General features: G+C 40.8%; 1 protein-coding gene across 6 annotated transcripts in view; it reads left to right on the top strand.

Moving 5' to 3' along the window:
• Positions 1-16,074, top strand: part of LOC135250850 (kalirin-like) — a 153,512-nt gene that overhangs the window by 100,678 nt on the left and 36,760 nt on the right. For 4 of the 6 annotated variants that reach the window (XM_064327610.1, XM_064327609.1, XM_064327611.1 and 1 more), the window contains 2 exons: positions 70-212; positions 395-497. In XM_064327610.1, the coding sequence (XP_064183680.1) occupies positions 70-212; positions 395-497 (246 nt within the window). Of the gene's footprint in view, positions 1-69; positions 213-394; positions 498-3,051; positions 3,234-6,779; positions 6,893-16,074 lie in introns of those variants that run through there. The other 2 variants (XM_064327613.1, XM_064327615.1) reach the window with 2 other exon arrangements.

Raw genomic sequence — 16,074 nt, 5'->3', positions numbered from 1 at the left:
CCATGTTGTCTCTGACAAGCATAAACTGTCAATAAACATGATTGGTGGCGGCTATTTTTTCTTCCACAGGCATCCAGCATCGAGGTGAAACAGGAGTGGATCAAAAATATCCGTGAGGTGATTCAAGAGAGGATGGTCCACTTGAAGGGGCCACTTAAAGAGCCCATCCACATGCCTAAAACACCTGCCAAGCAGCGTAATAACAACAAAAGGTAAGAATCTCTGTGAATAACAGGAACGCCTATCCACATCCTCCAAATTAGAAACTTCTTCACTGAAAGCTCTGCCTTCTGAATTATTGCAGTGTGGAGCCACTAATAATATATTTTGGTTCTTTTGACTGATGTTTGCAATCAAATGTTTTATTTGGTATTTTGTGTGACTCCTATTCCAGGGACACAGGGGATGATGCAGACAGTCAGGGTGACGGCAGCAGCCAGCCCGACACTATCTCCATAGCCTCCAGAACTTCACAGAACACGGTTGACAGTGACAAGGTAGGAACACAGAACATTTTTGTAGTGCATGTGCTAACATTGTCCGAGAATTTACTCCTGAAATTGAGTGTAGTTAAAATGAATTTGTAGCCATGGTTGTGGAGTGATTTAGCTGTACACCTCTTTACTGACTTGAAATTAAATCAATTAAAAGTTCAGAAATGTAGAATTTATTCAGGGTAAGGGAATGAAGCATTGTATTTATGAAGGATGAGGGTATACAATACAAACGTGCATATTTACATTTTGTCTCAAATGTTAACATGATACATCTACAGCTAAGGTAAATCCAAGAATTTTATTTTTCCTTTCAGTGAGTTGAAATGTTTACTCTGCATCTCTGAAAGTTAAGATAGTATGGGGTTGTTAGTGTGGCCATGTCCAGGCTTCTGAGGGTGTAGTGTGTATGGATGTTTGGCCTTTATTGTAAGACTTTGTGGGTGTTCATATGTGTGTTTCTAGGATGTAAGACTTTTGTAATCATTGTTGCATCTGTGTCTGTCGGAGATACAAGTTTAGGGGTGTTTTTGTGTGTGTGTATCTTGCGGAGATGAGACATTTGTGAGTGTTAGAGGTGTGTATCTCCTACATGTAGCTGACTGTGATGCCTCTACAGCAAATTAACACTCTGCCAAGTGTTCTTTTATCTTGCCATCTGGCCCATCCAGTGTGGCTGGGGCTGAGGCCCAGAATTCTTCTCTGTTGAAGAGTGCTGGTTCTAATCACACCAAGGGCGTGCAGAGAGGGAAACTCGCTCTCCTTTTTACAAAATGCATACTCTGCATGCATACATTCCTGCATATGTGACAGGGTGTAAGGCATCAGTGTGTGCAAGGCACCAGTGAGGGCCTAGTTATAACTGAGCTGAATATGGTTGGATTGAAGGATATAGATTGTTTTCAGAACATGAGCACTTGACGAGACTACTTCTACCTCTTGTGGGGTTGAGGTTTTGTTTTCATCTGCCTGTCATGCTGTTAGCTGTTTACAGATCACTGAGACATCACATCCTTTCTCTTCTTAATGTGTCCACTTTTTAGGAATGTATGTGTGTTCATTTTCTGTTCAGTATAGTCCCGAAAAGCTTGACATTCCCTAACAGTATCGACATGAATGAATGTTCTGTTGTACATGACACACATTACCCTTAGCAGTTATCAAACTCTGCTCTGGCACAGAAAGTGTATCATCATAAAAAGTATTCAGTATTCTATACTGTTGAATTAGTATGGTTCTGTTTAGAGCTCTATTAATGCACACTTGAAAGATGAGCAGATATATAATAGAAAACTACGGAGATAGATGTAGAATTCCTTTCAAGTGAAATGATATATACAGTATTTCTGATAATGTAATGTATTCCTGCAGTGATATGTACAGTATTACAGACACACATGTAATGTAAAATACAACATATTTTAAATAAAACTAGCATGTGCACACATGGCATAAATAAGATACTGTAACAGAGGAAAGATACTCTAAATAATGTCCCTACAAAGAAAAGGAAATAGCTTTCTATACCTGCCTTATTTACTCATCATCACCAGCAGAATGTGAAACCAGGGCATGGCCAGAACAAACACGCTGTGTTTATTTTACTCTTCTGTGCTAGTGAATGAACACTAGGCTTGTGCACTCGTGCTTCACTGGCGCAGCCGGGTTCCTGCGTGAACACAAACAAATGTTGCTGTTTTCTGTGAATGAATCATCGTTTAGGCCACTGGCTGCCCTCCAAGCCCGTGGCGTCCTGGTGTTTTGTCCAGACGGGCAGTTTGGCACTCTGCACTAGCATAAGTACCACTTGCCTGCTCAAACCCTGGTTACTCCTTTTCTTGGGGTGTATGCGTGGATGTTTTTTGCTCCTTGAGACACAAGAGCTGGGATTGCTGCCTGGAATTCTTCAGAAAGGTTCAGAAAGATTCTGCAGGGCTCGTTGTATATTGCTGATGGTTACAAAAAACAGCAGATTCTGTGCATTCTAGACAGCAGTTTCTGTGGTGAACCTCTTGTTTCCCTCAACAGTTTCCACTCACGACATCGCGGGTGAAATAAATGCAACAGTTTGAGAAGTCTGATTACTCAAAGTCCCTGGAGACTTAAACCACAATGAAAATAAAGTGAGCATGCACAACTTTGACAACCTGTATACCACTGAGTTAGTTACTGTTTAACTAATAGTAAATTATCTTATTTAAGTGGTCTAAACTCTTATGTTTTTTTTTCACTATTTCTTAGTCTGGCTCAGTTTTACTGTGGGGGTTTATGGTATAGAATAGAAAAGATTGTGCTCTCTTGAGATCAAAGTTCATACACCTGCATAACCCTCTATTGCAAAAGATTTTTTTTTTCTTTTCCTTCTTCAAAACCAATGACTTATTTGATTAGTGAGCAAGTAAGTCCTTCTGTGAGTCACAAGTTTCTCCTCATGTGCCTGCCTCCTGTACTTGGACGTCTTGGTTTTCTGCCCAGGGCAGGGCGTCTCTCTCTCTCTCTCTCTCTCTGTCTCTCTCTCTCCTCCCACCTCTCTTTGTCACTCTCCCTGTTACTCTCCCTATCTTCCCCTCAGTAATAGCGCCTCAGGTGTTGAAGCAGTCATTCAGTCAGTACGTGAACGGCAGGGTCAGGGCTTTACAGAGCCATTGCCCTTCTCCCAGCACTGTTAGAGAAGAGCGCTACAGAGTACACGCAATGCCCAAGTGGATGAATTTTAAACTTTCCAAAGAGAGCAGTCGCGTAAGTAACAGCGATATTGTTTACTGAAAAAGTTGCAGTCACAAACAATTGCTACAACAGTTGTCTTCGCTTACAAATGTGCTTGGTGTGCTTGGTTTTAGACTGAGTTTTAAGGTGTGATGATATGTTGAAGGTAGGATTGCTTTACAAAGTAAACATTTCCTTCTCTGGAACTGATTTTCATGTGGAAAATAGATGTCAGGACACATGTTTTTGAAATTTGGCTGGCAGATGTTGGAAACATGTAGTACAAAGTTAATTGCATTTTAAGTATTGTTAATGTGGCATGATAGTCATTTCTGTCTGTTACAAATCCCCTGCTTGAATGTTTTTAAACCATAGGAGAGGTGGTGCTTTCTCCTGAGACTAGCGTCATGTATTAGAAACTCACATTGTCTGTTAGAGCCTTGGTCAGATTTGTGTACATAGACCTGATTTATGTGTTGAATGTTATTTGTCTTAAAGTTACTGCTGTTTATAAAGATCAGTTTTTTGTCTCATGACAAAGCTCTATGGAAAACATGAATGGCTAAACATTTGGAGCTGGGAGCTTGAACAGGAAGCAAACCATTTAGCTTCATAATGAGATAATATTGTATGGTTGCACTGGCAGGAAATGCAGTTGAAAAGTTATATTTACATGAGGTTTCGTCTAAATTACCAGGTAATCTGGACAAATATGTTAATAATGTTGCTCATCTCTTAGGTATGCATATAATACATATAAAAAAACAAATTTATGGGGCTTATATCTTTCATATTCTAGAAAATATGAAAAGCTTATAATAAAACACTGGAATTCAATATTTATTTTGGAATTCCCTGCTGTTCCATATGAATATATTTAGATTTACAGAATGATTGTGTGTAGCTTAATAATTTTGTTTTTTTAGCTGCGACCGCAGCTCTATAGCTCTGTCTGTCGGTTGGTTGGTTGGTTGGTCAGTTGGTCCACAAAAAGTGTCCCACCCCGTAGCGGCCACAGTTTTCGCTCCAGGAGGCTGAAATTTGGCATGGACGTTGGTCATGACTGAAGGTAGAGATGAGTAACTTTCAAGGCCGATTGACCAAGAGGGGGTGTGGCGATGGGCATGGCCTATTACAAAAAGGCACATAACTCCCGAATGGATTCACAGATTTGCACAAGATTTTATGGAAAGGTTGGTCATGAGCCAAAGAAGAGGTCACGTGTTTGTGTGAGCGTGTGTGTGTGGATGCATGCACACATGGATGCATGCGCGTGTGCGGTCGGAGCTATTGCGGATTTGCGCTTGTTTTAAATAAAAAAATTGATTTGACCCCTGTAGCTCCTGCAGTGTCCATATATGACAAACAAAATCTACTGACCCTCACGACATGTGCCAATGCAGTGTCCAGGAATTATTTAATTTCACTGAATGTTGGGTGTGTTGAGTTTAGTCAAAACCCTATTTTTATTTTAGAAAACTATTGCTGATACTACAGTAGCAATTTGTGTGATGGGCTGTGGCATAGGGAGCAAAGTGGGGGACATGGCAAAAATACCAACTAATACATGACGTTTCTGTTTTCAGCTAGTGTGTAAACTGTACAATAATATCATTATCGTACTTAATTCATTCTCACTCCCTTATATTTTCATGTTATACCCAAATACATGGTAGTTGAACTTGAGGTCCTACAGTACCCAATTACTGCTATTAGATTCATGTCAATGAAAACTGATTAAAGTTTCTGGTTGTTTTAGAAATGTATGGATTTTGTCCATACAATTTGTTGGCAACTTTAACCATGTGAGCAGCAGAGCTTCAACAAACTAACATTAGCTAAGAGCTACTTGAGGTTTTATACTGGTCAATAGTGTCTCTACGATAGTGTCTTCTGTTGCCTGGGTAGTCCTCTCCATTGAGCCTGATTGATTCTAAATTAAGAGCCGTGAAGTATGATGGTTTTGCTGCTGTGAAGGCCAGGAGAGCTGACTGGGCTATCACTAGCTTGTCTCAGTGTCATAATAATAATATATAAAACATCAATTATACTTTAATAGTTTGTAATACATTTCAAAATTGCTAAAAACTTGTGCAATAGTAGGCTATTTCTTTTAAATGACTATTATGTATAATATAGCTAGTGCTATGCCTTATTTATTGGATGGATAATATTTTATTGGATATATTAATAGTATGTGTGGTTTGTGTGAATAACAGTCCATTGATTAAGGAAGGAGTAACCACACACTGTGCTATTACTTGGTAACATCCTCATAACTGAGAAGAACATTTCGACCATTCCTTCACTGTTTTATTCTGTTGACTAACTTGGCAGTGCCAGTCTAACATTTATTAAGCAGGGGTGTGTATATGTCCTTGGTCAATTTAGATTTTCCATACTACATTTTTACTTTTTTGGTGTTTCAACAGAAAGAAAGCGCTGGTTATGAATATTTCCTCTCTGAGGCTCTCTGGGATAGGGATAGATGTACAGACCACACCCTGGACCATCCAGTTTGCAAATGTTCCAATCTGGTCTTGAACTTGCACTGTCAGCGGCCAGGAAAGCACCATGATCACTTTTATTTTCTTTGTATTTTCCAGTATGAAGTCATAGCAGAATTGCAATGAGAAACACAGTGAGCTGGATTCAATAAAATCCTCTGAGTATTTTAAGGGCGTATGTAAATCAGTCGAACCAAAACAAATCTTTCCCGTGTTGATCTGGCATGGTAACATAATGAAGCCAATTTTTCTCTCCATGGGGAGAGGAAGTCGGAAGGTCTAGCCAATAGCAATTACTTTTCACTGAGTGATTGCCACTATGAGTTACATCTGATAGGTCAGGTTTAACAAAACGTTGCAATTGTAGTATTAGTTGTAAGTAGTAGTGAGTAGCAGTAGTAGTATATTTTATAAATTTCATTGACTGGGAAATACTTTACAAGGACAGAGGCCTTTTTAAAAAGTTTGGGAAGCACATAGTTAAGGCCTTATCTTTTCCAGTTTCCTGAACTTTCAGTCCTTTTGAGTATAAGGCTGGCCCGTATGAGCCTTATGACTGTATGGTTGAATCTGAATCTGATATGATTGAAATGCATGTGCCCTTAATGTGCCTAGGCACATTTTGAATGAATTCAGGGGTATGTTGTCCAGAGGAACTGTCTCCATAACAACAGGTCTTAGACCCTTGAATGCTGAAACTAATATTGTTTAACCTGTTTACCCTTTGAAATGAGGGACTGTCACTCGCTTGCCCCCAAAATCACCTAGCAACCAGTCCACCATCCCCCCTTTTCCAAGTGACCTGATACCGTGCAGGTGGTGGGTGAGAAGGACAACTTTGGTCACATCTGCTCGAGCCGCTTAAACCTGAGAGGGGCTGACATTTAAGGGATAAAAACACACAGCAGACCAGACAGATCCTACTTAGTGTCCACCTACCTCAGTGTTTGGTCGGAGCTACACTTATTTTTAACACAGCACTAAATGAGGGATTATTAGTGAGAAAATAAGACCATTATTACAGCTGGCTCCTGAACCTTTGCCTCAGTATAAGAAAGTATTGGCCAGCTGAAACCAGAATGCAGTATTTACTGCATTTCACAAAATGGACAATGTAATTGCACCGTTTGTGTGGCAGTGTACTGTAGTGGTTTACAGCTACCCTTTTTTGTGGTGTCTGGTTTGGTAAGTGAATCTGCAGTACTTGCATTGACCTCTTTTTTGATTCCAGAACTCCTGTGGGATGGTAGTTTATAATCACATGTTTTTTTTAGTTGCAAAAACATGTGATTTCTCAGTGCTAAAATAGCAAATGGCTCCTCTGTTTGAAGTCTTGACAGTTTGACAGATTTTGCCAGAGACTTAAGGATTTCTTGCTTCTAACAACTCAAAACTGAATTTGCCCATAATTTTCATCTACATTTTAACAAAACTAAGAAAGCCACCTCCCTGAAGCATTTTATGTATGTATTTTATGTATGGATTATTGTGGGCAGACACAAGTTGTCCTTTATTTACACCATGCAAGGGTAGAATTGAATCTCTCGCTAATATTTATGTGCAATGTGAGAAAAATAATGATTCTGTCTGGACACCAAGGGCACCACTCCTCATTGATTGGTCATAGATTGGCTTTTTGCCAAAGGGTTTGAGTGTGTGAGTGAGAACACATGTATTTGACACATTTGTGTTTGACTCAGGTTGAATTTGTGTAGGGGAGGGGGGTTGCTTATGAGTGTATTTATGTTTGTGTGTCTTTGTGCGCAGGAGTTGTTCACAGACTCTTTGAAGGGCATGAGCTGAAATGGCTCTTGCCTTTGCTTTGTGCAGCCCTATGCAAGATTGAGGACAGCGGGTGGGAAATTGTGAACATGAGGGGGACCGGGGGAGGCTAGCCCTGTAGTTTAAAAAACAAAACCAAGAAAAAAAAACCACTGCAGCCATTTTTGCTGTCTCCAGGCAGGAGACATATGCTGTGCACATGTGATTTTGTGCGTATGGGTATGCATGCGTATTTATATGTGTGTGTGTGTGTGCATGTGCACAGAGGTGTGGCTTGTCTGAGGAAAAGGGCGATGCTTCAGGCAGTACATTGGTCAGGTTGTGGTTTTCTTTACTGCCTAGGGTTAAAGTGCTAAATTGTAAAACAGTTTTCCTTTTATTGCAGCATAGGAGGTAAAATGTGTCTGTGGGTTTCATAACTTACTGAAGCTGTTTGGAGTAATTATGTTGATATAATGCTATTTGTTCATTGTTCTCTTCAGAACTTTTGCGACATCCATACTGTGCCTGTTTAAGCATGCTCTTTTGGCTGTCATAATGTAACCAATTACTGCGCGAAAACAATCCACAAAAAATGTTTTTCTGTGTGAAAGCACAGATTCAATTTGGAATTTTACTCCTCTGGAGAGGGAGTTTGTATGTGTGTTTGCCCAGATATGTAGTCACACTTGGAATGAGCACATAATTTTTTGGGCGGAGTGTGTGATGTTGAACGCTCTGTACAAAACGCCCATACTGTTCTGGACAGCTTGTCTTCATGGTGACAACAGTTTTTCTAGACTATTATTTTATTATCTGGTATATTTTTCACTACACCAGTACTCAGTGTTCCTTAGAAGGTGAAGCATGGATACTATGAGAACAAGGTCATTGGACTATCTCTGTGAGACTTTTTGCATTGAGGAATATTTTTAACAAAGCTACCATAACCACCCCCTCCCTCCCAAGAAACATGTCTGTACCTATAAGCACCTGTGATTTTTCCTGTATGAATCTCAAGGCAAGTAGACATATTTTCTGACATCATCAAAAGTTTATCTTGCATTTTCATGGAGGACATGTCTACCAGTATAAGTATAGAAGTGCTCGGGGGAGAAAAATGTGTTTATAGCGCACACAAGGTGGCCATCCTTATTGGATGTCCAATATCTGTGTGTCTGTACAGCATGTTCTCCTAAATGATCTCTAACAGTCCAAATATAGGCAGTGATGGGTAGAGCTGAAACATCTCAGCACCAGCTGTAAATTCACATCCGGCATGCTCTCTGTGTAGCTTTGTACCATTATGCAGTAGTAGTGGGCTAAATATTGTGAGCGTCTGCACATTAAAATTCTCTTCTGGCGAACCATGACCCTTTGTACAATACACATTTCCCTAAAAATACAAGAACAAACGTGAGAGCACTGGCCTTTTGAAGCAGGCAAGCTATTATACTGCACCTCCCAACCCTCAAAACATGAATTTATGAAAATACACAGGTTTGGGTTGGGTTAAAATCGTCATACTGTTATGTGCCATGACTTGGTAATTGGCTGTAATTTTCTTAGTAATGCAACAGATTACCTTTCTCTAAAAGCAAAAATATTAATGTAATAAGGACTGTTGAAGTGTAAGTCATGGAAGACAAATTTTGCTTATGTATAAAAACATTAAATGAAAATGACACTATAAATATGCAGGCTACGCAATAATTGCTCACTACATTTGTTGTTATTTGAGTATGCACTACTGTTGTTTCGCACCCATATGTATTACCACAGTATTACCACAAAGCATGTGCAATGGTATAGGTAATTTATCCTTAAAGATAAGTTTACTACATAGGTTAAGCCATTGGCCTGATAGTACACTTTGCTCTGCTTCCTTGGAAAGCGCAAGTAAATAGCTATGACATCACACCAGAGTAGTAAGTGAGAGCAGATGTACAGGAAGAGGGTGCGGCCGAGCCGTCTCGGCCAAGAGTTCTGATGGATTCCCCAGCAGGGACCTGACAGCTAACCAAGCCCTCGCCTGAGTTTATAGCTCGACTGCAGGCCTCTGAGTGGGAGTCACCTTCACAACAGCGTGGATGAAGTGCACTCTAGAGCTTTGGAACATGAATCATGTTTTGAGACTCTTGCTGTGGTGCTTCATCGTGAAGTTTGTGCTGATGAGTTGTAGAGGACGTATCCTGGGATTTGGCTGCCGGGCAGTCTGTCTTCACAGTGGCAGATCAACTGAAGGCAGTTATCAGGTGACTCAGTGAGATTTCCTGTGTCCACAGTTAGCCTGGTGAACTGAAACACACATCAGTATGTGATCATAGGAAACCCCCTCTAGTCTCATGAGGAAACATGCTTGCCTCTCAAGGCAAGCTTCATTCCTATCACCATTTTCCATACAGTCAACGGTTGTCTTTCCATGTTACATGCATGAATTAATTCCATGGCTTGTCCTAATTATCAGTGTAACTTCAAACCATTAAGAGTTCTTTTCTTAGCTTTATACATCTGCTAAATTATGGGATTGATCGAGAGTTGCTTATTGTTCTGTTCTAAGCCCAATTTTAAAATACTAAAACTGTCTGTTTTCTTTGTTCAACCTTTTTAACCCATGGTAACACTATATTGGAAAAAAAAAACTTTTTTATTGTGATATAAAATTAGTAATTTGAGGAGATGGACATTGTTCTTATGAAACATTTGTTTTTTTTGCAGATACCTTTTAAACCCCGGAAATTAACACTGTTAGCATCACCGTTTCGAAACATGGGAATTAGGGAAACTTTTATTTGTGGAGGTGGTTCCCCATCTGCTATGATGTTCCAGGATTAAACAGTGGGTGTGATGTAACTAACATATGCACAGACCGTAAGAATGACTTGCACATGCAGTTTACAATGATCTGCAAAAAAAACACCAAAAAAACCCATCAATTCTGTACTGTCAATAATGAAAAGATGTGTGTTCATTGCTGTTCAAGCTATTGATCAGAAACTGAGGTAGAAGAGTATACGGGCTGGACTGTGGGCATAAAGCTAGCGAGGGATTGGTCATGCTGTGTCATAAAGCACACAGCCTATGTGAGGGGACTTTGAAAATGGAGGAGTGGTTTCCTAATAAGCTGACTAGCCAGCACAACTTAAATGGATTCTTGTACTGTTATTGAATAAATACATCTATCCATCAACCTAATACGAAGGTTTTATCGAACAAGTGAAGGCAGCATTGGTTTTCGTTTCATTACGCTGCTTCCTCTGAAACTTGTTCCCTCAAAAACTCAGTGGGCCCCGATACCCAGATTTTATTGAAGTAGAGATGGATGATAAGGAAGACTAGTATTACTGAAACTGCCAAAACATTTTACTGATTCATTTTATTAACTACAATTAGGGTTGGGGTAGATTCAAAGATGTTTTAAATGCATTGTACTAAGCACTTTTTCCCACGGCGCACATGGACTGGCACAGTGGACTATGCGTGGCAAATTCTGGTCACTCACTCACTCAGTCAGTCAGTTGGTCAGTCAGTCAGTCACTCACTCACCTACTCACTCACTCACTCACTCACGGACAACCTTTGAGGGATGTTCGGTGGGATACATGCGCAGGTGGGGCTTCATTTAGTAGGACGCATGCGTAGGTGGTACGGCACAACATTTTTAAACACAGCTTTATCGCCGTTACTCTAGCTAACCCTAACATGTTCGCGTTTCGCCTACTTTAGCTAACCTAGTTAGCACGTATGGATCGCCTACTTTAGTTAACCTAGTTAGCGTATATGGATGCTATCCTGCACGCATGTATAGGAGCTAAGGACACACAGCTACAACCGCCGATACAGATGTATGGACACATGGAGGACAACAAATAATGTTACAGAGGTGAGGGCGTGCCATAGCTAGCTAGCTAAATAGTACGGAGAGCAAAACGGAGCTTTATAATGTTGCCAGCAGTGTATGCGCATGAGCTCGACAACACATTTCTCATAGAAAAGGTAGTCTGTAAATTTTTTTAGTTAATTACAGTGGTGGTACAAGTGACAAGAAGTAAGTGGTACTGTGCTGTTAGCCTTTATTGATCGCCGTATAAGGTTCATGTAAAGTAGCTAGCACAATCTGACAGCACTAACCCATAAAAATGTACTGTGAATGGTACTTGCTCAATCAAACGGTAAATGTGAAAAAACATACGATTACAGTCAGCGGCACCGAAATTTTCTGTCACACCCTCAATAAACAGCAAAACTCCCAGTGAGATTGAATTAAATCTTTTAACGTTTTCTGAAACGTTATCGATTCTGCTTGGCAACAGTGAGTGAAACTAGGTGATCTGAGCGTATAGTTTCTATGCAAATTACGTCAAAAGGATTCAGCCTTGTTGTTTGCTACCTAGACTTCACAGCATAGTCATTGCCGTTATCATGATTGCAGCATGAAGTGTCTATTTTCAACCAACTGCCATATATGAGCGCATAAAATAAACCAAAAAATATAGTTCGCCAAGTTTCATGCTTGTTAAAATGCTCTTTCAATATCACATTTTACATTTAGACTGTGATACAAATTACACAATGTACCTTTTTCAGTTCACACACACATATCATACCAAAAATGCATCACACTTAAGTTAAGTCTTTCTGACTTTCCTTCCAAAATGAAGCAAATCTTTTGTGGGAGCTGTAAAACAAATCCCACGTGGAATAACAACATTGGACACAGTTAGAGTATGTTCAATTCTGAGACTTTTTCATGAAAACATCAACAACAGCAAAGCCTGAGTTGATAAGGAATAGAAAAAGGGATTTATGCCAAATTCCAGGCTCTAGGAGATATTGTATTACATCTTAAATGTCCTGTGACTGAACCCACTGAGAACCTGTCTGTACAGAGGCACAAGCAGCTCACCTGTCTCCATGGAAACCACTTTTGGAGGACATACTGTTTCTTCTGAAGGTTTAGGTTCTGAATGAAAGGAGGACACTTTGAAACCTTTCATGTGCCACAGCCACAGCAGCCCATTACATTACATTCATTTGGCAGATGCTTTTATCCAAAGCGATGTACAAAAAGTGCATTTCATGGTCATAGACAACTGCTAAACCCAGGTTCAGTAAGGTACAATACTTATTTTGCACAGCTATTTCTAGCCAAGAACACAGTTCACACAGTGAACACTATTCTGACATAACCTCTACAAAACAAACTAGGCAGAAGAATAAGCTACAGTATTAGGACAAATACAAATTACGAAAAAGTGCTGGGATGGGGCAACATGTACTAAGTGACATGAAAGGGTTTTTTTTGTTTTTTTTTTTTTAACCCTCTGGGGTCTAAGGGTAAAATGAGGCACACTGGTGATTGTGCGATGCTCTGACATTTGTGTAAATTTCATCAACTTTATATACAGTGATTCCAAAGTGTTTTATATCTTTGTTTTCAGCACAGACTCAGCTACAATAATATGGCAGCAGTAAGTAGGTCATAATCATGTGTGGATTGTAAACTGCTCTAAAAACACACAAACTGTAAACAGTAGTTTTGAACATGCACAGGAATGTTGTAATAAAGCACACTGAACAATTGTGACTAAGACTTTTGGTCACTGAAATGTGTTCATCAAGGTCTTGGGTATCAAAAGATGACAAAATATTTTAGCAAATCCAATGAGAAATATAAAATACATTGCTAAAAGTTAGTGTTGTGACTACTATTTTTCAACACCAGGTGAGAATGGGAGGGCAAATGGCCTTTCTGTAATGAATATGCATTGGGTAGGACGACCTGCCAGCTAAGTAGGCTATTCACACCTGGCCGCATGCCTAAGACAAAGACTCAGTGAGCCATTTAGAAGACAGAAACAAAGACATCTTTTGATTTTCAGAACATTTATTGAAGCAAACTATACGCATGGAAGATGAGATGAGACTGGTGTACTCTTGCAACGTTAGCGTGGCCTCTTAGCTAGTGGTGAACTAGGCCGTGTTTCCTGATCAGCATCTCTGTAAATATGATAAAAACAAAATTGTTAGGAAATGTGACATCAAATCAAACTTTATTTAGTTAGCACATTTCCTTCAACAGGTGAAAATTAAATGTGCTTTACAAAAAAGGGGCAAACCACTAACTAATGAAAACAAAACTTAGGAAATGTGACATGGTTACATCATATACAAACAAAGAACCAAATAAACACAACCAGACGCAGAGAGGTAGCCTATAATTTTGAGAAGCAATGGTTAGAATCATTCGTAGTGTGGGAATTTACAAGCGCGCATATTAGTGAATATTCCTACAAACACACAGAGAATGCAATACAGCACACATTTACAAATAATGCAAGCTATCAACGAAACAACATTAGCTAAACTAAATAAACATTGCTATTCCAGCTCAACTACACGCAACTCATCAATAACAAAGCCTCAATCTGAAGTAGGCTAGGTCTGTTTAGCTAAGTGGTTATTATATTGCTATTTCCCGAATTTACTTACAGTATGCTAATATCGATTGTGCGAGGACATCAGTCTTAGCCACGCCACGGGCTATTTATTACCAATATGATCGAAAAACATACAGTCTACCTGATACTTCTAACACAACCAGACGTGGAGAGCCTAGCCTATAATTTTGAGATGCAATAGTTCGAATCGTTCATAGTGTGGGAATTTACAAACACGCATATTGCTGGATATTCCTACAAATACACAGATACGTTGCAATACAGTACACATATTTAACCAATATGATCATAAGAAATATACTTACGCATGAAGTTGATCCTCAGCTGGATCAGTTCGCTGTTCGAAATGACACCGCTCTTCATCAGTGTCGGCTTCCGGATGGACCATTTTCCAAAATTAAACTAAATGTTCACCTCAAAAGAAGTGAATTAGGCAACACTTTGACATTCTATCCCGCTTTCGCAGACTTGGCATTTCTCACATGGATCTCGCATCGCCCCTCCTTTAGTCTCCTTCTATGGAGAGTAATTATAATGTTGTTAACATGTAAATTGGGCGGACTTCCTGCTGAGCGAAATTCACATAGTAATGAGTAAAGTTTAACGAAGCATACATGATCTAATTAATCAAATTTAGAACATTTAAAACAATTCATATTATTTGCCAATGGGCGCATTGGAAAGTCACGATTCTAAGGTTTCTGTCAATGTTTTTGTTGCGTCTGTATGATAACAGCACGTGAAGTTAATCATCCAAATAGAAACGAAAGTTAATTTCATCTTGTCGAGCTCCGCCGGCAGAGCTCTCCAGCCCAGAGGGTTAAAGAGTGAAATATACAGCGTGGTGGTGGTTAGTCTAGGTATAGTCTGAAGAGATGAGTCTTCAGGCCACGGCGGAAAATGGGTAGTGAGGGGGCGGTTCGGAGAGGGACAGGGAGTTCGTTCCACCACCAGCTAGGGTGGAGAAGCTCTGTGATCCCTTTGGGCGGGTGGGAGGGATTACAAGGCGCCTTGCTGCCGCAGAGCGGAGTGGTCGAGCAGGCACATAGAATTGAGTCATGTCCTGCAAGTAGATGGGGGCTGTCCTGTTGGCAGCAGTGTAGGCAAGGGTCAGGGCTTTGAACCGGATCCTGGCGGAGACCGGTAGCCAGTGGAGTGATCGCAGCAGAGGAGTGACGTGGGAGAATTTGGGGAGGTTGTAGATGAGTCGGGCAGGGGCATTCTGAATCATCTGTAGTGGCTGTATGGCACAAGCTGGCAGGCTTGCAAGGAGAGAGTTGGAGTAATCAAGGCGAGAGGTCACTGTAGCCTGGACGAGCAGCTGGGTGGAGTGCGTCGTCAGGTATGGTCGAATCCTTCTGATGTTGTACAGAAGGAATCTGCAGGACCGTGATGTTGCCTTGATGTGCTCCTTGAGGTCCAGTTGGTCATCCAGGACCACCCCCAAGCTCTTGGCAGAGTGTGAGGCAGTCACTGTGGTGCCATCAACTGTGATTGAGAGCTCACGAAGTACGGAGGTCTTGCACGGGAAGAAGAGCAGCTCAGTTTTGTTGAGGTTGAGCTTCAGATGGTGGCTGGCCATCCAGGTGGAGATGTCAGCCAGGCAGGAAGAGATCTTATCATTGACCTGTGTGGCTGAGGGGGGGAAAGAAAAGAAGAGTGTGTGTCATCTGCATAACAATGATAGGAGAAGCCATGTGAATTAATAACTGAACCAAGAGATTTGGTGTATAAGGAGAACAGCAGAGGACCCAGTACAGATCCCTGCGGCACTCCCGTAACAAGTGGATGAGAAGCAGAGGCAGACCCCTTCCAGGTTACCTGGTAGGTCCTATCTGCAAGATAGGAAGCGAACCAAGACAGGGCAGTCCTGGCGATTCCCATCCCAGCCAAGGTGGAGAGGAGTATTTTATGGTTGACAGTGTCGAATGCTGCAGACAGGTCAAGAAGGATCAGGACAGAGGAGAGGCGTGAGGCTCTTGCAGTGGCAAATGCCTCCGTCACAGCTAGGAGCGCAGTCTCTGTTGAGTGCCCGGATCGGAAGCCAGACTGGTGAGGGTCTAGCAGGTTGTTCTGATGGAGAAAAGAGGTTAGTTGTTTAAGAACTGCTTGTTCAAGGGTTTTGGACAGAAAGGGTAGAAGCGA

Source organism: Anguilla rostrata, chromosome 3, assembly GCF_018555375.3.
Source record: "Anguilla rostrata isolate EN2019 chromosome 3, ASM1855537v3, whole genome shotgun sequence".
Taxonomy (NCBI): Eukaryota; Metazoa; Chordata; class Actinopteri; order Anguilliformes; family Anguillidae; genus Anguilla; species Anguilla rostrata.
This window is presented reverse-complemented; position numbering and strand designations above follow the sequence as displayed.